Below are 23423 nucleotides of genomic sequence, written 5' to 3'. Positions count from 1 at the left end.
CTCCTTTCCTCTTTCCTTCCTTCCTTCCTTCCTTCTTTCCTTCCTTACTTCCTTCTTCCCTCCTTCCTTTCCTTCCTTCCTTCTTCCCTCCTTCCCTTCCTTCCCTTCCTTCTTCCCTCCTTTCCTTCCTACCTTCCTTCCTTTCCTCCCTCCTTTCCTTCCTTCTTCCCTCCTTTCCTTCCTACCTTCCTTCCTTCCTCCCTCCTTCCTTTCCTTCCTTCTTCCTCCCTCCCTTCCCTTCCTTCTTGCCTCATTTCATTCCTTCCTTCCTTCTTCCCTCCTTTCATTCCTTTCATTCCTTCTTCCCTCCTTTCATTCCTTCTTTCCTTCCTTCCTTCCTTCCTTCCTTTCCTTCCTTCCTTCCTTCCTTCCTTCCTTACTTTAGGGGTGCAAATGACATAACTAATAAGGATTTTCCACTCCTGTCTGTTTTAAGGGGTTAAAATGATAGGATGTACAATAGGGGAGACCAGGGTTGGCTGTCACATTCATTAGGTGTTGGCCACTAGATGGCAGTGTTAACCCACATATACTGCCCTTCCTTCTTCCCTCCTTCCATTCCTTCCTTCCTTCTTCCCTCCTTTCATTCCTTCCTTCCTCCCTTTCTTCCTCCTTTCCTCCCTTCTTCCCTCCTTTCATTCCTTCCTTCCTTCTTCCTCCTTTCCTTCCTTCTTCCTCCCTCCTTTCCTTCCTTCCATATTTCCTTCCTTCTTCCACCCTTCCTTCCTTCCTTCCTTCCTTCCTTCCTCCCTCCTTCCTTTCCTTCCTTCTTCCTCCCTTTCTTCCTCCTTTCCTCCCTTCTTCCCTCCTTTCCTTCCTTCTTTCCTCCCTCCTTTCTTTCCTTCCTTCTTCCCTCCTTTCCTTCCTACCTTCCTTCCTTCCTCCCTCCTTCCTTTCTTTCCTTCTTCCTCCCTTCCTTCCTCCTTTCCTTCCTTCTTCCTTCCTTCCTTCCTTCCTCCCTCCTTCCTTTCTTTCCTTCTTCCTCCCTTCCTTCCTCCTTTCCTTCCTTCTTCCTTCCTTCCTTCCTTCCTCCCTCCTTCCTTTCCTTCCTTCTTCCTCCCTTCCTTCCCTTCCTTCTTCCCTCCTTTCATTCCTTCCTTCCTTCCTTCCTTCCTTTAGTTGCAAATGACATAACTAATAAGGATTTTCCACTCCTGTCTGTTTAAGGGTTAAAATGATAGGATGAACAGTAGGGGAGACCAGGGTTGGCTGTCACATTCATTAGGTGTTGGCCACTAGATGGCAGTGTTAACCCACATATACTGCCCTTCCTTCTTCCCTCCTTCCATTCCTTCCTTCCTTCTTCCCTCCTTTCATTCCTTCCTTCCTCCCTTTCTTCCTCCTTTCCTCCCTTCTTCCCTCCTTTCATTCCTTCCTTCCTTCTTCCTCCTTTCCTTCCTTCTTCCTCCCTCCTTTCCTTCCTTCCATATTTCCTTCCTTCTTCCACCCTTCCTTCCTTCCTTCCTTCCTTCCTTCCTCCCTCCTTCCTTTCCTTCCTTCTTCCTCCCTTTCTTCCTCCTTTCCTCCCTTCTTCCCTCCTTTCCTTCCTTCTTTCCTCCCTCCTTTCTTTCCTTCCTTCTTCCCCTCCTTTCCTTCCTACCTTCCTTCCTTCCTCCCTCCTTCCTTTCTTTTCCTCTTCCTTCCTCCCTTCCTTCCTCCTTTCCTTCCTTCTTCCTTCCTTCCTTCCTTCCTCCCTCCTTCCTTTCTTTCCTTCTTCCTCCCTTCCTTCCTCCTTTCCTTCCTTCTTCCTTCCTTCCTTCCTTCCTCCCTCCTTCCTTTCCTTCCTTCTTCCTCCCTTCCTTCCTTCCTTCTTCCCTCCTTTCATTCCTTCCTTCCTTCCTTCCTTCCTTTAGTTGCAAATGACATAACTAATAAGGATTTTCCACTCCTGTCTGTTTAAGGGTTAAAATGATAGGATGAACAGTAGGGGAGACCAGGGTTGGCTGTCACATTCATTAGGTGTTGGCCACTAGATGGCAGTGTTAACCCACATATACTGCCCTTCCTTCTTCCCTCCTTCCATTCCTTCCTTCCTTCTTCCCTCCTTTCATTCCTTCCTTCCTCCCTTTCTTCCTCCTTTCCTCCCTTCTTCCCTCCTTTCATTCCTTCCTTCCTTCTTCCTCCTTTCCTTCCTTCTTCCTCCCTCCTTTCCTTCCCTTCCTCCCTCCTTTCCTTCCTTCCATATTTCCTTCCTTCTTCCACCCTTCCTTCCTTCCTTCCTTCCTTCCTTCCTCCCTCCTTCCTTTCCTTCCTTCTTCCTCCCTTTCTTCCTCCTTTCCTCCCTTCTTCCCTCCTTTCCTTCCTTCTTTCCTCCCTCCTTTCTTTCCTTCCTTCTTCCCTCCTTTCCTTCCTACCTTCCTTCCTTCCTCCCTCCTTCCTTTCTTTCCTTCTTCCTCCCTTCCTTCCTCCTTTCCTTCCTTCTTCCTTCCTTCCTTCCTTCCTCCCTCCTTCCTTTCTTTCCTTCTTCCTCCCTTCCTTCCTCCTTTCCTTCCTTCTTCCTTCCTTCCTTCCTTCCTCCCTCCTTCCTTTCCTTCCTTCTTCCTCCCTTCCTTCCCTTCCTTTCCTTCCTTCTTTCCTTCTTTCCTTCCTTCCTTCCTTACTTTAGGTGCAAATGACATAACTAATAAGGATTTACATCTAATTTTCCACTCCTGCCTGTTTAAAGGTTAAAATGATAGGATGAACAGTAGGGGAGACCAGGGTTGGCTGTCACATTCATTAGGTGTTGGCCACTAGATGGCAGTGTTAACCCTCATATACTGCTCATATTTGAGTTTTTAAGGATATAACCCCTCATATCTGGTCTCTATACATCATTAAGTAACCACAAATCATTCATCAGTCATTAATACATTGATGATTAATTCCTTGATGAAGCTTTCAGAGAGCAGAGAGAGTGTATTCTCTTCTTTAGTTAGTCAAAAAGTCAACAAATAAATGCATAAAAACAATTTTAGAAAGGTTAAATGTTCTAATGTTGTATATTCTGGGTCATAAGAGGATAAGTGATCAAATTTCTGGCTAAAATAAAAAAAATTTAAGGTGTTTTTTCTTCTCTAAAAGTGTAAAAATGGGTCATATGAAAAGTACATTCAAAGAATTGGGGTCAGATGATACTTGAAAATAAGGAAGGAAGGAAGAAGGAAGGATGGAAGGAAGAAGGAAGGATGGAAGGGAGGATGGAAGGAAGGAAGGGCAAGGCAAGGCAGTTTTATTTATATAGCGCATTTCATACACAATGGCAATTCAATGTGCTTTACATAAAACAGAAAAACATGCAATTTGAGAAACTTAAAACATACAATTAACCCACTCCCCCCCCCCCCCCCCCCCCCATAATAAAAACAAAGTACAGAAAAATAGAAAGACATAAATAAAATGATTGCAGCATAAAATAATAAATTAGCTTTAAAATCATTAAAAGGACAAAGAGTGCAAATGAAAGATTAAAATGTAAAGTGCTTTAGAAGAGCTCAATCATAAGCACAGGAGAAGAGAAATATTTTTAACCTGGATTTAAAAGTGTTCACTGTTGGGGCTGATTTCAATTCTGCTGGTAGTTTGTTCCAGTTGTGTGCAGCATAACAGCTAAAAGCTGCTTCACCATGTTTAGTTTGAACTCTGGGCTCAACTATCTGACCTGAGTCAGATCTCAGAGCTCTGGGCTCAACTATCTGACCTGAGTCAGTAGATCTCAGAGCTCTGGGCTCAACTATCTGACCTGAGTCAGTAGATCTCAGAGCTCTGGGCTCAACTATCTGACCTGAGTCAGTAGATCTCAGAGCTCTGGGCTCAACTATCTGACCCGAGCCAGTAGATCTCAGAGCTTTGGGCTCAACTATCTGACCTGAGTCAGTAGATCTCAGAGCTCTGGGCTCAACTATCTGACCCGAGCCAGTAGATCTCAGAGCTTTGGGCTCAACTATCTGACCTGAGTCAGTAGATCTCAGAGCTCTACTGGGTTTATATTCTACTAACATGTCATTCATGTATTCTGGACCTAAACCATTCAGTGATTTGTAGACCAGTAGCAGAACTTTAAAATCTCTTCTATAGCTGACTGGGAGCCAGTGTAAAGACTTTAGAGCTGACTGGGAGCCAGTGTAAAGACTTTAGAGCTGACTGGGAGCCAGTGTAAAGACTTTAGAGCTGACTGGGAGCCAGTGTAAAGACTTTAGAGCTGACTGGGAGCCAGTGTAAAGACTTTAGAGCTGACTGGGAGCCAGTGTAAAGACTTTAGAGCTGACTGGGAGCCAGTGTAAAGACTTTAGAACTGACTGGGAGCCAGTGTAAAGACTTTAGAGCTGACTGGGAGCCAGTGTAAAGACTTTAGAGCTGACTGGGAGCCAGTGTAAAGACTTTAGAGCTGACTGGGAGCCAGTGTAAAGACTTTAGAGCTGACTGGGAGCCAGTGTAAAGACTTTAGAACTGACTGGGAGCCAGTGTAAAGACTTTAGAACTGACTGGGAGCCAGTGTAAAGACTTTAGAGCTGACTGGGAGCCAGTGTAAAGACTTTAGAACTGGAGTAATGTGCTCTGATCTCTTTGTTCTGGTCAAAACTCGAGCTGCAGCGTTCTGAATGAGCTGCAGCTGTTTAATGCTTTTTTGTCCAGTCAGAAGACCGTTACAGTAGTCGAGTCTACTTGAGATGAAAGCATGAATCAACTTCTCCTGGTCTGTTTGAGACATAAAACCCTTCACTCTGGATATGTTCTTAAGCTGATAGAAGCTGTTTTGGTGATTGATTTGATGTGACTGCTGAAAGTCAGATCTGAGTCAATCAGCACGCCAAGGTTTCGGACTTGGTCCCTAGTTTTTAGAGAGAGTGACTCGAGATGTTTACTGACAGCAATCCTCTTCTCTTTATTGCCAAAAACAATTACCTCAGTTTTGTCCTGATGTAATTGAAGGAAATTTTGGTTCATCCAATTAGTTACTTGCTCTAAACAGTGACACAATGACTGTACTGGACTGTAGTCACCTGGGGACAGTGCTAGGTATATCTGTGTGTCATCTGCATAACTGTGATAGTCTACATTAGAGTTCTGCAGAATTTGACCCAAGGGCAGCATATATAGACTGAACAGTAGGGGTCCAAGAACTGACCCCTGAGGAACTCCACATGTCATAGCCACTCGATCAGATTCATAACTTCCAATGGTCACAAAATAACTCCGCTCTTCCAAGTAGGACCTGAACCAGTCTAGGACTGTTCCGCTGAGTCCTGCCCAAGTTTCCAACCTGTCAACAGTATACTGTGATCCACAGTGTCAAACGCAGCACTGAGATCCAACAGGACCAGAACTGACACCTTGCCTGAGTCAGTGTTCAACCTTATGTCATTTAACACTCTAATAAGAGCTGTTTCTGTACTGTGGTTAGGTCGGAAACCTGATTGAAATTTGTCAAAAAGGCCACTGGAGTTCAAGAAATTGCTGAGTTGATTAAAAACCACTTTCTCAACGATCTTGGCTATAAAAGGAAGATTTGAGATAGGTCTGTAGCTGGTTAACATGGAAGCATCCAGCGTTCTCTTTTTTAAGAGTGGCTTAATGGCAGCTACTTTTAGGAGTTTAGGAAACACACCTGATTTAAGTGAGCTATTTATTACTTGTCGCAAATCTGTTTGGACAGAGTTCACAATAGTTTTAAAGAAATCTAATGGCATTGTGACAAGACAGCATGTTGATGGTTTTAGATGCTGCACTGTTTCCTCAATGGTTTTTTGGTCAACTGTTTTAAATTCTGACATCGCAGTTGAGTTATTCCTGGGAGGTCTGAGGGATTGCATCATTTTATTGTTGTGTTGATTTGTGTTGATATTTAACCTTATGGATTGGATTTTTTCACTGAAAAAGCAAATTCATTGCATTTTTCTGTGGAAAGGAGTTCTGGAGCTATCTGTTGAGGGGGGTTTGTAAGCTTATCAACCATAGCAAACAAAGTACGAGTGTTGTTGATGTTCTTATTAATTATTTCAGAAAAATGTTGCTGTCTAGCTTTGAGTAACTCATATTTAAAATTACAAAGACTTTGTTTGTAGAGGTCAAGGTGAATTTGAAGTTTAGTTTTTCTCCACTTACGCTCTGCCTTCCTGCATGCTGTTTTTAAAGCCTTTATCATCATAAGGAAGAAGGAAGGATGGAAGATAGGAAGGAAGGAAGGATGGAAGATAGGAAGGAAGGAAGGGACGAAGAAAGGACAGAGGAAAGAAGGAAGGGAGGAAGGAAAGAAGGAAGGACGGAGGAAAGAAAGAAGGAAGGAAGATAGAAGGAAGGGGAGGAAAAGAGGAATGGAGGAAGGAAGGAAAGAAGGACAGAGGAAAGAAGGAAGGAAGGTAGGAGGGAGGGAGGAAAAGAGGAATGGAGGAAGGACGGAAAGAAGGACAGAGGAAAGAAGGAAGGGAGGAAGGAAAGAAGGAAGGACGGTGGAAAGAAAGAAGGAAGGAAGGTAGGAGGGAGGGAGGAAAAGAGGAATGGAGGAATGAATGAAAGAAGGACAGAGGAAAGAAGGAAGGGAGGAAGGAAAGAAGGAAGGACGGTGGAAAGAAAGAAGGAAGGAAGGTAGGAGGGAGGGAGGAAAAGAGGAATGGAGGAAGGACGGAAAGTAGGACAGAGGAAAGAAGGAAGGACGGAGGAAAGAAAGAAGGAAGGAAGGTAGAAGGAAGGGGAGGAAAAGAGGGAGGGAGGAAGGAAAGAAAGAAAGAAAGAAGCAAAGAAGGACAGAGGAAGGAAGGAAGGAAGGAAGGAAGGAAGGAAGGAAGGAAGGAAGGAAGGAAGGAAGGACAGTCAAAACAGATGGAGGACGACAGAAGATAAAAAGTGAATCTATACAGGATGCAGTTTATGAGATATTAAAAAGGAAAGTGTGACTACAGCCTCGTTCTCTCTCCATTCATACACCTCTAAAAACAACCAAACATCAGACTGATATAAAAAAGGAAAGAGGGAGAAAGGAAGGGAGGAAGGAAGGAAGGGAGGAAGGAAGGTAAAACAAGTAACCATGAGACGGACCTGTCTTCAGGCAGTGCTCGTCGAAGTCGGAGCAGCAGCTGTAGTAGGTCTTACACAGGTTGTCACATCTGCATCCTGGAGGTTTGGCCTCGTCCAGCTCGAAGCACCTCCCCTTACAGGAGCCTGCTGAGCTGACCCACTCTGAGACAACTGGGGGGGGGGGGGGGGGGGGGGGGGGGGGAGAGAGGAAGGGGGAGGAAGAGGAGCACGATTAGACACAACACACTGCAGGATTCAAACAGGAAGTCTGGTTTATTCTTTAACTCTTTACATACTGTTCATATTCTGGTTCATAATTGATCTCTACACTGAGTCTCATTCATATAAACCCAAAGATAAAAGATATATAAACAAAACAATAATAATATAATAATATGTCATCATTCTTTCCTCATCCTGATCTGTTTCTCTTACAAATTATTTATTTTTTCTTTAATTCTCTTTTATTTTCTCTTTTATTCTCTATTTTTATTTTGTCTTCCCTTTTTTTAAAAACATGACAGTTTCCTCTAACAGTAGCAGAGACTTTTAAACATGACAGTTTCCTCTAACAGTAGCAGAGACTTTTAAACATGACAAAGTAAAATAAATTAATAATTTAAATTCTCATAACAAACTGAAAGCATAAATATACCAGATATTCATAAATCTCCATATTCACTTCTTACATAACTTTCTAATGTCCTATTCTATTTATTTATGGTTAAAAAAGACATTTACAATCCAGGAGATTATTGTATAGATTATTATGAATACAACAAACATTTAAATGCTGATTTTTAAATGTTTTTATAAACACAAGTCACATTTGAACAATTGCATTTACAAAAATGTCTATCAGCTGCATATAAATTACTAAAAAACATCAATTTTATTTCATTTTTCGTATATTAGGGTCTTCAAATGCTTGTGCTCCTATTTAATATTTCTTCTTTCTATCATTGAAACATTTAACTTATGTTTTGTCACAGTATTTATCTTCTATTTGAGTTTTGAGTTCTGCTGATGTTTAAAACTTATTGCAACCACACATTAGTGTTTCCTGCTTTGTGATTGTCTTCTGGTATAAATCAGTAATGTATTGGTTTTCTGCAACAAACTGTTTATTCATTGACAGATACATATCTTTAAAAAGGAACTTAAAACAAACCTTTACCTTTTAGTTAATTTTTTTTTTAGTTTAGTTTCATTTTTAAAATCTCGTATTTGTTTTAATGTTACTTGTTAGCTCTTGTTTTATTGCTTTAAATGTTAAATGTAAATGTAAAGGCACTTAGAGCTGCATTTTATGTATGGAAGGTGGTACAATATATAAATGACGTTATAAACAGGAAGTGAAGAGATAACAGCTGTCACATTAAGAGAGGCTGAATATAATTGTGTGTGGCAGAGAAACTGTTAATCTGCTATTAATAAACTCTTTGACATTTCATGATTGAAACCTCGGGGCACGGGTGGAAGTGTTTAGTTTTTATTGAGAGAGTTATGTTGTAACTTATCTCTGTGGTGCAACAGCGTTCTCATGTGTGCAGCTCACTTGTACTTTTCCACTGACTCTAAAGTCTCTGCAGCATTTTGATAGATTTTAGACGATGCAGAGATGTAGAGATGCAGAGATTCATTGATATATCATTGCTATATTATTGCTATATCATTGCTATATGCAGTGAACCTTTAACCCTTTACATACTGTTCATATTCTGACTCATAATTAGTCTCTACACTAATTCACATTCCTATATTCCCCCTTCAGTCATTAATATAAGTTTGATTAACCCTCCTGTTGTCCTCAGGTCAAGGAAGGACTGAGGAAGTAAAGGAGTAAGGAGGGAAAGATGGAAGGAAGGAAAGGAGGGAGGGAGAAAAAGAGGAAGGAACTAAGGAGAGAAGGAAGGAAGGAAGGAAGGAAGGAAGGAAGGAAGGAAGGGAGGGAAGGAGTAAGGAGAGAAGGAAGGAAAGAATGAAGGAAGGAAAGGAGGGAGGGAGGAAAAGAGGAAGGAGCTAAGGAGAGAAGGAAGGAAGGAAGTGAGGAAGAAAAGCAGGGAGGGAGGAAATGAGGAGGGAAGGAAGGAGGGAAGTAGGGAGGGAAGGAGTAAGGAGAGAAGGAAGGAAGGAAGGATGAAAGGAAGGAAGGAAGGAAGGAAGGAAGGAAGTGAGAAAAGAAGTACGGAAGGAGTAGGGAGCAAAGAAAGAGGGGAGGAGAGGAAGAACAAAGGAAAAATTAAAGAAAGAGGAAGGAAGGAAGGAAGGAAGGAAGGAACAGTCAAAAGAGGCGGGGTCAATTTGACCCGGGAGGACGACAGGAAGGTTAATCTTATTTGTACATTTGCATTCATATATAAATGTGAATCAGCTGCACAAAAAAAAAAAACTATGCATTTTATTCCCATTATTGTATATAGTGGGTCACATTAGGAAAAGTCCAGCTAGAATAAATGTGTATATGATGTTTTTAAACCTCTCAAATTTAAATATGGGTCAAATTTTGGTTAAAACCTAAAAAATCAGCCTTAATGTATAACATGAGGAAATGTTATAAATGTAAAAAAAGCAGGTTTTACTCAATTTACTGTCATTCTTTCAGTATCACCAATCACTCTCGGGTCATAGAGAGCAATAAAAGATTCTAGTAGACAAAATAAATGATTCATAAATATAATAAAACCAGCCTCCATGATCAAACATTAGGGCTGTTCTCACCTTTAGTGTGAGGGGCCGGGTTGTCCCCTCCATCTGCAGCAGCCCCGCTGGCGGAAAACACATAAGCCCAGCAGACCTCAGTACTCCAGAGGCAAAACACAACCACTACCTGCAGAAAACCACAGACACCATCACGGTTACAGCACAGTGTGATTATTAGTCCACGTTAATCAGAGAAATGTCAGCGTCCTGTTGGGGAGGAAGGGAAGTACTGAGTTTGACATATCACAGAAAAGTGTGTTGTTAACCACCCTGCCAAATTTGAATGATTAAAAAAATCGCTAAATATGTAAAATTAGGCTTCAAAGTGTCACCTGTCAATCAAAGTCACCACCTCTACCAGAAACATGGACGCTAGGTCTGAGAGCTTTCTGCTGCTAACCACTGAGCTGCTAGCTCGGCAGTTAGCTCGGTAGTTAGCTCGGCGGCTAACTCGACGGCTAGTTCGGCGGTTAGCTCGACGGCTAGCTCGGCGGCTAGCTCGACGGTTAGCTCGACGGTTAAGCTTAGCGGCTAGCTCGACGATTAGGTCGGCAGCTAGCTCGACGGTTAAGCTTAGCGGCTTGCTCGACGGTTAGCTCGGCGGCTAGCTCGACCGTTAACTCGGCGGTTAAGCTTAGCGGCTAGCTCGACGGTTAGCTCGGCGGTTAACTCGGCGGCTAACTCAGCTAACTGGCTAACTGTAGACTGTAGTAGTAGTAGTAGTGTGAGCTGAATGTATTTATACCTCTACAGCAGCAGGCGATGATTTTCAGACTAAATCCTGAACACAGAAATTTTGAAACACAGTTTGTGAAGCCTAGCTCCACAATTCAATTCATTAAAATGGTTTAAATGCTTTTTACACATTTTTTAGAAATACATTCATGACCTATTTAATGTGTTCTTTTAGAAGAAAACGTCTGAATTCACTTTACACAGTCTTTAAGTTAAAGCAGAAACACCACAATAAAGAAACACTCTGTTACATGAAATGCAAGTGTTAGCAGAAACATAAACTTAAAGTCATGTAGCAAGTGCAAAATGACTCAATTTACAGTGTTATATTTATAATATATAGCTGTATCAGTGTCAGAGGAGCCACCAGAGATTTTGTGCCCCACCACACACGGCAAACATGTGCAACTGCTGTATCCGTACCTCTACCTGTGCAAGCTTGCAACCCTGATTGTATTGTATGAAGCTGTTCAGACACTAAGCTCATGTAGCGTTCCTCATTCCCAATTCACTGCTAGTAAAAGGGGGCGTTTGGGCAATACAAAGGCTTTGGATGTTTTCCACAAACAAGAAAAATGTGTGTCTGCTGCGTGTAAAGGTGTTAAGATAAGATAAGGTAATCCTTTATTAGTCCCACAATGGGGGAAATGTACATTGTCAGAGCAGCAGGTGGACAGTAATAGATTATAAGAGCAGCAATAAGAAAAAGAATAGAGAACAATAAATACAAAAAAAAACTATAATTCATTATTTACAAGATTTGCAAGAGTAATATTGGTATTGAGAGTAAGGAACGAACTAATAAATAGAATAAATAGAAATAAAAACCCACCTCCAATACATTTGTTTAACTTTTCTTAACCCTTTACATACTGTTCATATTCTGACTCATAATTAGTCTCTACACCAATTCACATTCATAAATCATCCACGGTTACCTGTTTGAATGAAAACAGGTCAAATTTGTACATTTGCATATATACACATTTGAATCTGCTGCACAAAAACTTTAAAAAGTAAAGCATTTTATTTCCATTTTATATACTGTGGGTTGCATTTAGAAAAAAGTCCAAATAAAAGAAATGTTTTATTGAATTTTTACAGCTCTCACAGGTAAAAATGGGCCAAATTTGTACATTTGCATATATAAAAATGTGTATCAGCTGCACACACACACACACACACACACACAAAAGATGCATTTCATTTCCATTTTTGCATATTCTGGGGTCACATTCGGAAAAGGCCACCAAGCAAAAAATGTATATTGGGTGTTTTTACAGCTCTTACATGTTAAAACAGTTTGTAAGGGTTAAATAGAAATAAAACCCATTTAGTTCATTTTCATGTATCAGGGTTAGGGGGTTATCCGTCCAATAAAAAAATGTAATTTATAAAAAAGTAGTCAGACGGCGATGCAACAATAATAAACCACTCTTTGCCTCTTTGCCTGCTCGGACTGCTCTCAGATCAGAGCCGTCACACACATGCACTGAGCTATTCTTTAAAGGAGCAACACTACTGACTGGCTTGACTCATGCACACAGGCCCCCAAACTATATTGATTTCTGAATAAATGGATATGTGGCATTAAAATAAAAATATATTGTAACACCAGGCAGGGTTTTTCATTGTCCTTGCAGTCCACCAGACCTGTAGGCTACACTTATAGGGAAACACTTGCTGTGTCTCTAATCTCTTCTTCTGCACTGACACTTCTTAATATTCTGAGGTCATAAATGAGTTTACACTGAGAAGTATGGAAGTATGGAAACATGCAGCACTATGAGAACCTGGATGGTGCACTCAAAACTAGTGCTGCACAATTAATGTGATCTTAATAATGATGTCAACCTGTGCAATTATATAACTACAAAATAGACTCAAATTTTAAAAATGTGTGCATGAGAACGTTTGGTCATCTACACATCACCATATTGCGATATTTCAGATTTAAGCTTGGCGACATTGAGCAGCTCTGGACAACCTCTCAAATGAAAGTCTCTACGTCTCCGCAATCAGCACCTTAAACTGCACAAAGAACAATAACCAAACACAACAGATAACGGCACTAACGTTGTGAAAGCTGTGGAGCTCAATCAATGGACTCGTTCCAGTGTTTTAGACTTAACCTTGCTAGAAGTAAGGGTCTCAGAATCAGTAACGATACACTCATGATACTATTTTGTTTATTATATCACAATCGTAATCACAATATTTCCCTCAAAAATCACAATAAGAATTTTTTTTCAAATTGTGCAGCCCTACTCAAAACTATCAAAAACTTGAGTGTGGAACTACGGACACTCTTCATCCTCAACAGTTTAGTTTAGTTTAGTTTAGTTTATTTGGATCCCCATTAGCTGTTACCCAGGCAACAGCTACTCTTCCAGGGGTCCAAATACTCCAACAGGACTACGTCGAACATCGCCACATTGTACAAATGTTAATTATTCATGTTTTTCACACTAAGCTACAGAGGTTATCTCGAGTTATTTATCTTGAAATTAACTGCCGTTTTCCCGAGATAACTGGATAACTTTCTTGAGATCTCGAGGTAACAAAAGAAGTTGAACTGATATTTAGCTATGAACCCGCACATGTATGCATCCATCAGGGAGCATCATCATACATTACACCACTTAACTACAATCAGCCACTAGGTGTCAGTATTCCATGTACAACAGTGGTATGAGGACCATAAATGCTGTTACAGTATGTACTAACATTACTAAGGTGACTTGAGACTAAGGCCTAAGTATTTCAAAGACTACAACACATTGTTCTTAGAGGAGAAATGTTGTGATTGTGGATATTTATTAGAGCTGCTCGATTATGGAAAAAAAAATAAAACCCTTGTTAATGAGTGCCATCTCATTATTATTAAAAATCGTTTCCCCTCGATTTTATTAGTTTTGAGATCGTTAGGCCCCTAAATCGTAATCATGATCAAATTTCGATTAATTGAGCACCCTTAATGTTTGTATTTGTATTTCTGGAGCATTTTGTGTGCAGTTTATTTGTTTAGCATGGACACGTGTGATGGAAATCTCAGGCTTATCATATCACAGTCATTATCTCGAGATCTCAAATTAATTATATGGTTATCTCGGGAAAACGGCAGTAAATTTTGAGATAAATAACTCTCGAAAAAACAACAGAAATTAACCCGTTATCATGGGAAAACTAAGCACCACTATACTGTTCTCACATATAAACAATCAGTCGGTTTAATAACGCTAATGCAATATTTTCATCTGAAAATCCACTCAGACAGCAGAAGCTTGGTTATTTTGCACCGCTGTCTGTCTCTGAAGCAGCTCTGGAGCTAGAAGGGCTTCGGTTCCTTGCTTAAGGACACTTCAGCAGTTTAAGGTGCTCATAGTACCGAAATAGGGTCAGGAAGTGTTGACTGTGCTACCCTGCTGCCCTAATTAGGACTTTGTTTCCTCCACATTCATATTCACATCTCACCACAGAGGTCAGAGGTCATCGGCAAAGCTAAGTGCAGTGTGAGTAAACCTCTGGTCTAACTCAGACTGAAGTGAGAAGTGTGGCACCAACTTCCTATAAATAAAGGTTCAATTTCCACCAAAGTCATGTGTGGAGCTCGTTAAGTTATTCAAAGCAACATCAGCGGGAATGAATTATGTTAAAATGCTTCAAACAGTCAAACAAACTTTAGCTTATTAATAGGGCTGTCAGCGTTAACGCGTTAATCGTGATTAGATTAATGCAATCCATAACGCTTAAATTTTTTTAAATCTCATTTTAATGTAGCAAGCCTTTTTGTCCCTTCTACTCCCCCGTAGACGGCTCCTCTAGCTGTAGCGCTATGCTTTGAAGTGGCCTCCTGCAGTAAACCTACCGCGCTGATGGAAAGTAAGAGAGCTACTGGACTTTTGAACGGCTTGTTTAACTTTAAAACACTTCCAGACGCTTCAGTTGACAAGTCAAAAGTAAAATGCAACCTGTGTCAAACGGAGTTTAACTACCACCGGAGTACGTGGAGTTTGAGTTAGCACCTCCACGCTAAACACCCAGGTGCAGCCAAGCCAGCCTCAGCACCACCAAAGGACCATTTTGGAGTGTGGGAGTCGCAGCAGAGCCGTGATTGATTCCCAGTTAAGACACTCTGGTAAGAAATGCTTTACATTATGGGCTTAAAACTGCCTTCAAATGGAAAATAACAGGATTTTAAACATGCTATTCAAAACGCCATTAATCGTGATTAACTATGGAAATTCTGCGATTAATCTTGATTTAAAAAAATGAATCGTTTGACAGCCCTAGCTTATATATGAAATAAACACTTGGTCAATATCAGCAGGGTTAGTTTCCGCAGTCAGCAGCATTGGTGAGGTGTATTTAACCCTTAAACAGACAACATGCACCAGGAGATACAGACTCTTTAACCTTCCTGTTGTCCTCCCGGGTCCTTCCTCTGTCCTTCCTTCCTTCCTTCCTTCCTCTGTCCTTCCTTACTTCCTTCCTTCATCTGTCCTTCCTTCCTTCTTCCTTCCTTCATCTGTCCTTCCTCAGATCTAAGTTCAGCTGTTAGGGTAAATGTTCCCTCATTCTGTCCTTCCTTCCTTCCTTCCTTCATCTGTCCTTCCTTCCTTCCTTCCTTCCTTCCTTCCTTCCTTAGATCTAAGTTCAGCTGTTAGGATAAATGTTCCCTCCTTCTGTCCTTTCTTCCTTCCTTCATCTGTCCTTCCTTTCTTCCTTCCTTCATCTGTCCTTCCTTTCTTTCTTCCTTCCTTCCTCCCTCACTCCATCCCTCCCTCCCTCCCTTCCTTCCTTCCTTCCTTCCTTCCTCCCTCCCTCCTTTCCTTTCTTCTTCCTCCCTCCTTCCTTTCCTTTCCTTCCTACTTCCTCCCTTGCTCCCCTTCCTTCCTCCTTTCCTTCCTTCTTCCCTCCTTTCCTTCCTTGTTCCCTCCTTTCCTTCCTTCCTTCCTTCCTTCCTTCCTTCCTTCCTTCCTTACTTGAGGTGCAAATGACATAACTAGTAAGGCCTGTTTAAGGGTTAATGGTTCCAGCCTTTCTACATGTGACTAATTGAACATTTTGACCATCAGACCGGCTGCCGATGTTTTCATATTGATTCTTGTTGAATTAAGTCGAGTCATGGTGACTCACATGTTAAACTGTATGAGGGTCAATGACAGGCTTCTTTGTGTGGTTTAGTCAAATATAAAGTTAAAATGTAAAAAATAAACGTATGAATAACTTGAAGACATTCTTTTTTTGTGGATCCAGCATCAAATTTCAATTATGGCAAAAAATGTCTAAGTGGTGTAACCATAAAAACGTTGTACCAATTAATTCAACGTTGCTTAAAAACAGTAAATAGTTAATAAAACACCTTCCTTCCTTCCTTCCTTCCTTCCTTCCTACCTAACACCATATCAACTAGTTTGGCATGATCTTACATCCTTCCTTCCTTCCTTCCTACCTTCCTACCTAACACCATATCAACTAGTTTGGCATGATCTTACATCCATCCTTCCTTCCTTCCTTCCTTCCTTCCTTCCTACCTAACACCATATCAACTAGTTTGGCATGATCTTACATCCTTCCTTCCTTCCTTCCTTCCTTCCTTCCTTCCTTCCTACCTAACACCATATCAACTAGTTTGGCATGATCTTACATCCTTCCTTCCTTCCTTCCTTCCTTCCTCCCTTCCTTCCTTCCTCCCTTCCTTCCTTCCTTCCTTCCTTCCTTCCTTCCTACCTAACACCATATCAACTAGTTTGGCATGATCTTACATCCTTCCTTCCTTCCTTCTTTCCTCCCTTCCTTCCTTCCTTCCTTCCTTCCTTCCTACCTAACACCATATCAGCTAGTTTGGCATGATCTTACATCCTTCCTTCCTTCCTTCCTTCCTTCCTTCCTTCCTTCCTTCCTTCCTACCTAACACCATATCAACTAGTTTGACATGATCTTCCTTCCTTCCTTCCTTCCTTCCTTCCTTCCTTCCTTCCTTCCTTCCTTCCTTCCTTCCTACCTAACACCATATCAGCTAGTTTGGCATGATCTTACATCCTTCCTTCCTTCCTTCCTTCCTTCCTTCCTTCCTTCCTACCTAACACCATATCAACTAGTTTGGCATGATCTTACATCCATCCTTCCTTCCTTCCTTCCTTCCTTCCTTCCTTCCTACCTAACACCATATCAACTAGTTTGGCATGATCTTACATCCTTCCTTCCTTCCTTCCTTCCTTCCTTCCTTCCTACCTAACACCATATCAACAAGTTTGGCATGATCTTACATCCTTCCTTCCTTCCTTCCTTCCTAACACCATATCAACTAGTTTGGCATGATCTTACATCCTTCCTTCCTTCTTTCCTTCCTTCCTTCCTTCCTTCCTAACACCATATCAACTAGTGTGGCATGATCTTACATCCTTCCTTCCTTCCTTCCTTCCTTCCTTCCTACCTTCCTACCTAACATCATATCAGCTAGTGTGGCATGATCTTACATTATAACTTTTATATTAAATAAAGCTAATGGAATACTATTGTTTTAAATATTACATTTCATCTGGGTAACCATGGAGATCAGGAAGCATTTACTTTTATTTAACCCTCCTGTTGTCCTCGAGTCAAGGAAGGAAGGGAGGAAGATGGAAGGAGGGAGGGAAGAAAAGAAGGAAGGGAGGGAAGGTAGGAAGGAAGGAAGGAATGAAGGAAGGAAAGGAAAAAAGGAAGGAAGGAAGGAGGAAAGGGAAGAAGGACAGAAGTAAGGAGGGAAGGAATGAAGGAAGGAAGGAAGGGAGGGGAGGTAGGAACGAAGGAAGGAATGAAGGAAGGAAGGAAGGAAGGAAAGAAGGACAGAAGGAAGGAAGGAATGAAGGAAGGAGGAAAGGGAAGAAGGACAGAAGTAAGGAGGGAAGTAGGAAAGGGAAGAAGGACAGAAGTAAGGAGGGAAGGAATGAAGGAAGGAAGGAAGGATCAGCACCACTTAAATACACTGTAGGTGGATAAAATATATAATACTTATCATTATTTTGTGGTTACACCATTTGACATTTTCAGGAGCATTCAGTCTTACTTTTGGTAAAAAATGGTGCAAATGTCAAAAATACTAAATGTACATTTTAACAAACCTGATGCTGCTTTTAAAACTATTTTTAACACATTTTTTTTGAATCGCACATCTTGCCAGCCCTCATTTATCACTGACCCGTGTATCCGGCCAACAGTCCAACAACCAAATATGTCAGAACGTCTCATGTGAGAAGCTGGAAGCAGAAAACATTTTGTGTTTGACTTAACGATTCATTTCAGTCCAGACATCAACATGACTGACTTTTACTCTTATTAACCCTTAAACAGACCTTACTAGTTATGTCATTTGCACCTAAAGTAAGGAAGGAAGGGAGGAAGGAAGGTAGGAAGGAAAGGACGGAAGAAGGAAGGAAAGGAGGAAAGAAGGAAGGAAAGGAAGGAAAGGAGGGAGGGAGGAAGGAAGGAAGGAAGGAAGGAAAGGAGGGAAGGAAGGAAGGAAAGGAGGGAAGAAGGAAGGAAAGGAGGAAGGAAGGAAGGTAGGAAGGAAAGGAGTGAAGAAGGAAGGAAAAGAGGAAAGAAGGAAGGAAAGGAAGGAAAGGAGGGAAGAAGGAAGGAAAGGAAGGAGGGAGGAAGGAAGGAAGGTAGAAAGGAAAGGAAGGAAGGAAGGAAGGAAAGGAGGGAAGAAGGAAGGAAAGGAGGGAGGAAGGGAAGCAAGGGAGGAGGAAGGAAGGAAAGGAAGGATGGAGGAAGGAAGGAAAGAAGGAAGGAAGGAAGAAAGGAAGGACAGATGAAGGAAGGAAGAAAGGACAGAAGGAGGGAACATTTACCCTAATAGCTGAACTTAGATCTAAGGAAGGAAGGAAGGAAGGACAGATGAAGGAAGGAAGGAAGGAAGGAAGGAAGGAAGGAAGGAAGGAAGGAAGGAAGGAAAGAAGGACAGGAGGAAGGACCCGGGAGGACAACAGGAAGGTTAAAGAGTCTGTATCTCCTGGTGCACGTTGTCTGTTTAAGGGTTAAAACAAACCTCTGTGCTTCGGTGCAAATGTCAAAAATACTAAATGTACATTTTAACAAACCTGATGCTGCTTTTAAATCTATTTTTAACACATTTTTTGAATTACTGATTTTGCCAACCCTCATTTATCACTGACCCGTGTATCCGGCCAACAGTCCAACAACCAAATATGTCAGAACGTCTCATGTGAGAAGCTGGAAGCAGAAAACATTTTGTGTTTGACTTAACGATTCATTTCAGTCCAGACATATCAACATGACTGACTTTTACTCTTATTAAAACAAACCTCTGTGCTTCTGTGTTCAGACTCTACAAACACACACAGCTTTTACTCTCACAACTGTGCCACTGTGTGTTCTAGATGCAGCAGCGAGTACACTGTAAACCCAGATTTTGTTTCTAATTAAACATCTGAGTGATCATTACTTATTCTTTTATGTTTTGTAAAAACCTGCTATCATTACTAAACAACATTAGTTGTTTGGACTATTTAGCTGAAAGATTCATTGCACTAATCATGTTTAGTAGAGATAACTTGGTATGTTAACTTTCATAAGAAAAGGGAGGGGCCTAATTCAAAAACCTGCCGGTTAGGGTTAGGGTTAGTTGTACCAGTTCGATCTGGTACGAGTTCACCGGTCGGAAGTTACGAGTGGCCGTTAAAGTGACTTTCACCGGTAAAACAGGTCGGAAAAACACGAGTGGGTTGCCTGGAACGCTACAAAGTCAGCTTTTTTTCTGTGTAAAGTTACTGTTTGAACCTGTGCATGGTGTAAATAGGCTAACACTGTCCACTCAAAATTGTGTTGGCTAAATGTTAAAGTTAGCTTAGTGTTAACAGTCTGAGGACAGCTCACACACGGCAGGTTTGCGCGACTGTATCATATTACCGTCATTTTACGCGGTAGAAAAGCCGTTCAATCGCTGTCGGGGTGACTTGTTGACGCAGCTTTTTTTTCTGTGTAAGGTTACTTTCCTGTGCATGGTGTAAATAGGCTAACACTAGCTAATGTCCACTCAAAATTGTGTCGGCTAAATGTTAAAGTTAGCTTGTGTCAAAAGTTAGAGTAACATGTTAAAACAACTCGACTTGTTTAGTTTTAGCTTGTGTAAAAACTAAAGTGGTATCGGGCAACAGGTTTCCACGCGATTTGCTAGTAAAGTCAACTAATTCGGGTTAAGAGTGTACATACAGATATCACAATGAAGGGTAACATACATGCAAACTTTACTCCGCTATAAAAAGTCTTTACGTTGGTTTTGTATTAAATTTAAGACTCTGAACAGCTTCTCTTTATTTACTTCCTTCCTTCCTTCCTTCCTTCCTACCTAACACCATATCAACTAGTTTGGCATGATCTTACATCCTTCCTTCCTTCCTTCCTTCCTTCCTACCTAACACCATATCAACTAGTTTGGCATGATCTTACATCCTTCCTTCCTTCCTTCCTTCCTTCCTTCCTTCTTTCCTTCCTTCCTTCCTACCTAACACCATATCAACGAGTTTGGCATGATCTTACATCCTTCCTTCCTTCCTTCCTTCCTTCCTACCTAACACCATATCAACTAGTTTGGCATGATCTTACATCCTTCCTTCCTTCCTTCCTTCCTTCCTTCCTTCCTTCTTTCCTTCCTTCCTTCCTACCTAACACCATATCAACGAGTTTGGCATGATCTCACATCCTTCCTTCCTTCCTTCCTTCCTCCCTCCCTTCCTCCCCCCCTTCCTTCCTTCCTTCCTTCCGTCCTTCCTACCTAACACCAGATCTTTATTTTATCTGTCAGACACGTTAACTAAACTCTGCCTGAGGGTTTAACCCTTTATAGGACACTCATTGAAAGGAAGGGAGGAAGGAAGGGAGGAAGGAAGGAAAGGAAAGAAGGACGGAGGAAAGAGGGAAGGAAGGAAAGTAGGGGGGAGGAAAGAAAGAGAGAAGGAGGGAGGAAGGGAAGAAAGAAGGAAGGAAGGAAGAAGAAAGGGGGATGGAGGAAGGAAAGAAGGAAGGGAGGAGAGAAGGAGGGAGGGAGGAAGAACAGATGGAAGTAAGGAAAGGAAGAAGAAAGGGGGATGGAGGAAAGAAAGAAGGAAGGGAGGAGAGAAGGAGGGAGGGAGGAAGGACAGATGGAAGGAAGGAAAGGAAGGAAGGACGACGGAAATAAGGGACAAGGGAGGGAGAAAGGAAAAGAGGAAGGGAAGAAAGAAGGCAGGAAGCAAGGAGAGGAAGGAAGAAAGGAAGGAAGAAAGGAAGGACGGAAGGAAGGAAGGAAGGAAGGATATTTTAGGATATTTACAGAAGTTACCAAATATAATTATTTGCCCAATAAAGGGTTTAACGGACTCTAAATCTGACAACTCTTTATCTGCCTTATCCTGTCATTTGAATTTAATCGTATCCTATTCAATTATATTTAACATCATTCTTTTATTGTAAATAGTATTATTAGTTGCTTTTATGTTAACCCTTAAACAGGCCTTACTAGTTATGTCATTTGCACCTCAAGTAAGGAAGGAAGGAAGGAAAGAAGGAAGGAAGGAAGGAAAGGAGGGAAGAAGGAAGGAAAGGAGGAAGGAAGGGAAGCAAGGGAGGAAGAAGGAAGGAAAGGAAGGAGGGAGGAAGAAGGAAGGAAAGGAGGGAGGAAGGAAGGGAGGACAGATGAAGGAAGGAAGGAAGGAAGGAAGGAAAGAAGGAAGGAAGGACGGAAAAGAGGGAAGAAGGAAGGAAAGGAGGGAGGAAGGGAAGGAAGGGAGGAAGTAGGAAGGAAAGGAAGGAGGGAGGAAGAAGGAAGGAAAGGAGGGAGGAAGGAAGGAAGGAAGGAAGGACGGACAGATGAAGGAAGGAAGGAGGGACAGATGAAGGAAGGAAGGAAGGAAGGAAGGACAGAGGAAGGACCCGGGAGGACAACAGGAAGGTTAAAGAGTCTGTATCTCCTGGTGCACGTTGTCTGTTTAAGGGTTAAATCCATATCTGACACATTTACAGTCTTTTTAGCATCAGATTCTCCTCTTAGTGTTTCCTGTTGAGCTGTGGTGGAAGTATAGTAACAAAAAGACTTTGCTACTAAATTGAGCTCTTTTAACCCTTTATAGGGCAAATAATTATATTTGGTAACTTCTGTAAATATCCCAAAATATCCTTCCTTTCCTTCCTTCCTTCTTTCTTTCCTTCCTTTCCTTCCTCCCTGCCTTCTGTCTTCCCTTCCTCTTTTCCTTTCTCCCTCCATCGTTCCTTATTTCGTCCGTCCGTCCTTCCTTCCTTTCCTTCCTTCCATCTGTTCTTCCTCCCTCCCTCCTTCTCTCCTCCCTTCCTTCTTTCCTTCCTCCGTCCTTCCTTCCTTACTTCCCTTACTTCCATCTGTTCTTCCTCTCCTCCCTTCCTTCTTTCCTTCCTCCGTCCTTCCTTCCTTCCTTTCCTTACTTCCATCTGTCCTTCCTCCCTCCCTCCTTCTCTCCTCCCTTCCTTCTTTCCTTCCTCCATCCCTCCATCTCTTTCTTTCCTCCCCCCTACCTTCCTTCCTTCCTTCCTTCCTTCTTTCCTCCCTCCTTCCTTCCTTCCTTCTTTCCTCCCTCCTTCCTTCCCTTCCTTCCATCCCTCCTTCCTTCCCTTCCTTCCTTCCTTCCATCCTTCCTTCCTTCCTTCCTTCCTCCCTTCCTTTCAATGAGTGTCCTATAAAGGGTTAAAGCACTTTACATTTTAATCTTTCAATTGCACTCTACGTCCTTTTAATGATTTTAACCCTCCTGTTGTGCTCCCGGGTCAAATTGACCCTATCTCTTTTGACTGTTCCTTCCTTCCTTCCTTCTCTCCTTCTTTCCTTCCTTCCTTCCTCAGTCCTTCTTTCCTCTCCTTACTTCCTCCTTCCTTCCTTCCTTCGTTACTTCCTTCCTTCCTCATTTCCTTTTTTCTCACTTCCTTCCTCTTTCCTCCCTCCCTTCCTTCCTTCCTTCCTTCCTCCCTCTTTTCCTCCCTTCGTTCTTTCCTCCTTTCCTTTGTTCTTTCCTCATTTCCTTCCTTCCCCACTTCCTTCCTTCCTCTTTCCTCCCTTCCATCGTTCGTTCCTCATTTTGTTCGTTCCTTTGTTCCTTCCTTCGTTCCTTCGTTCCTTATAGGGCAAATAATTATATTTGGTAACTTCTGTAAATATCCCAAAATATCCTTCCTTTCCTTCCTTCCTTCTTTCTTTCCTTCCTTTCCTTCCTCCCTGCCTTCTGTCTTCCCTTCCTCTTTTCCTTTCTCCCTCCATCGTTCCTTATTTCGTCCGTCCTTCCTTCCTTCCTTTCCTTCCTTCCATCTGTTCTTCCTCCCTCCCTCCTTCTCTCCTCCCTTCCTTCTTTCCTTCCTCCGTCCTTCCTTCCTTACTTCCCTTACTTCCATCTGTTCTTCCTCTCCTCCCTTCCTTCTTTCCTTCCTCCGTCCTTCCTTCCTTCCTTTCCTTACTTCCATCTGTCCTTCCTCCCTCCCTCCTTCTCTCCTCCCTTCCTTCTTTCCTTCCTCCATCCCTCCATCTCTTTCTTTCCTCCCCCCTACCTTCCTTCCTTCCTTCCTTCTTTCCTCCCTCCTTCCTTCCTTCCTTCTTTCCTCCCTCCTTCCTTCCCTTCCTTCCATCCCTCCTTCCTTCCCTTCCTTCCTTCCTTCCATCCTTCCTTCCTTCCTTCCTTCCTTCCTCCCTTCCTTTCAATGAGTGTCCTATAAAGGGTTAAAGCACTTTACATTTTAATCTTTCAATTGCACTCTATGTCCTTTTAATGATTTTAACCCTCCTGTTGTGCTCCCGGGTCAAATTGACCCTATCTCTTTTGACTGTTCCTTCCTTCCTTCCTTCTCTCCTTCTTTCCTTCCTTCCTTCCTCAGTCCTTCTTTCCTCTCCTTACTTCCTCCTTCCTTCCTTCCTTTGTTACTTCCTTCCTTCCTCATTTCCTTTTTTCTCACTTCCTTCCTCTTTCCTCCCTCCCTTCCTTCCTTCCCTC

At 42.0% G+C, this 23423-nt stretch overlaps 1 protein-coding gene across 1 annotated transcript in view; it reads right to left on the bottom strand.

The window, feature by feature from the left end:
* Window positions 1-6895: 6895 nt before the first annotated feature.
* Window positions 6896-23423, bottom strand: part of LOC128354671 (ectonucleotide pyrophosphatase/phosphodiesterase family member 2-like) — a 19079-nt gene continuing 2551 nt past the window's right edge. The window contains exons 2-4 of the mRNA XM_053314856.1: window positions 9715-9823; window positions 7015-7164; window positions 6896-6903 (exon numbers count right to left, since the gene is read on the bottom strand). Of these exons, the coding sequence (XP_053170831.1) occupies window positions 6896-6903; window positions 7015-7164; window positions 9715-9823 (267 nt within the window). The remainder of the gene's footprint in view (window positions 6904-7014; window positions 7165-9714; window positions 9824-23423) is intronic.

Source organism: Scomber japonicus (assembly GCF_027409825.1).
Source record: "Scomber japonicus isolate fScoJap1 chromosome 15 unlocalized genomic scaffold, fScoJap1.pri SUPER_15_unloc_1, whole genome shotgun sequence".
NCBI classification, from domain to species: Eukaryota; Metazoa; Chordata; class Actinopteri; order Scombriformes; family Scombridae; genus Scomber; species Scomber japonicus.
The sequence above is the reverse complement of the archived record's forward strand: the minus strand, read 5'-3'. Positions and strand labels throughout refer to the sequence as shown.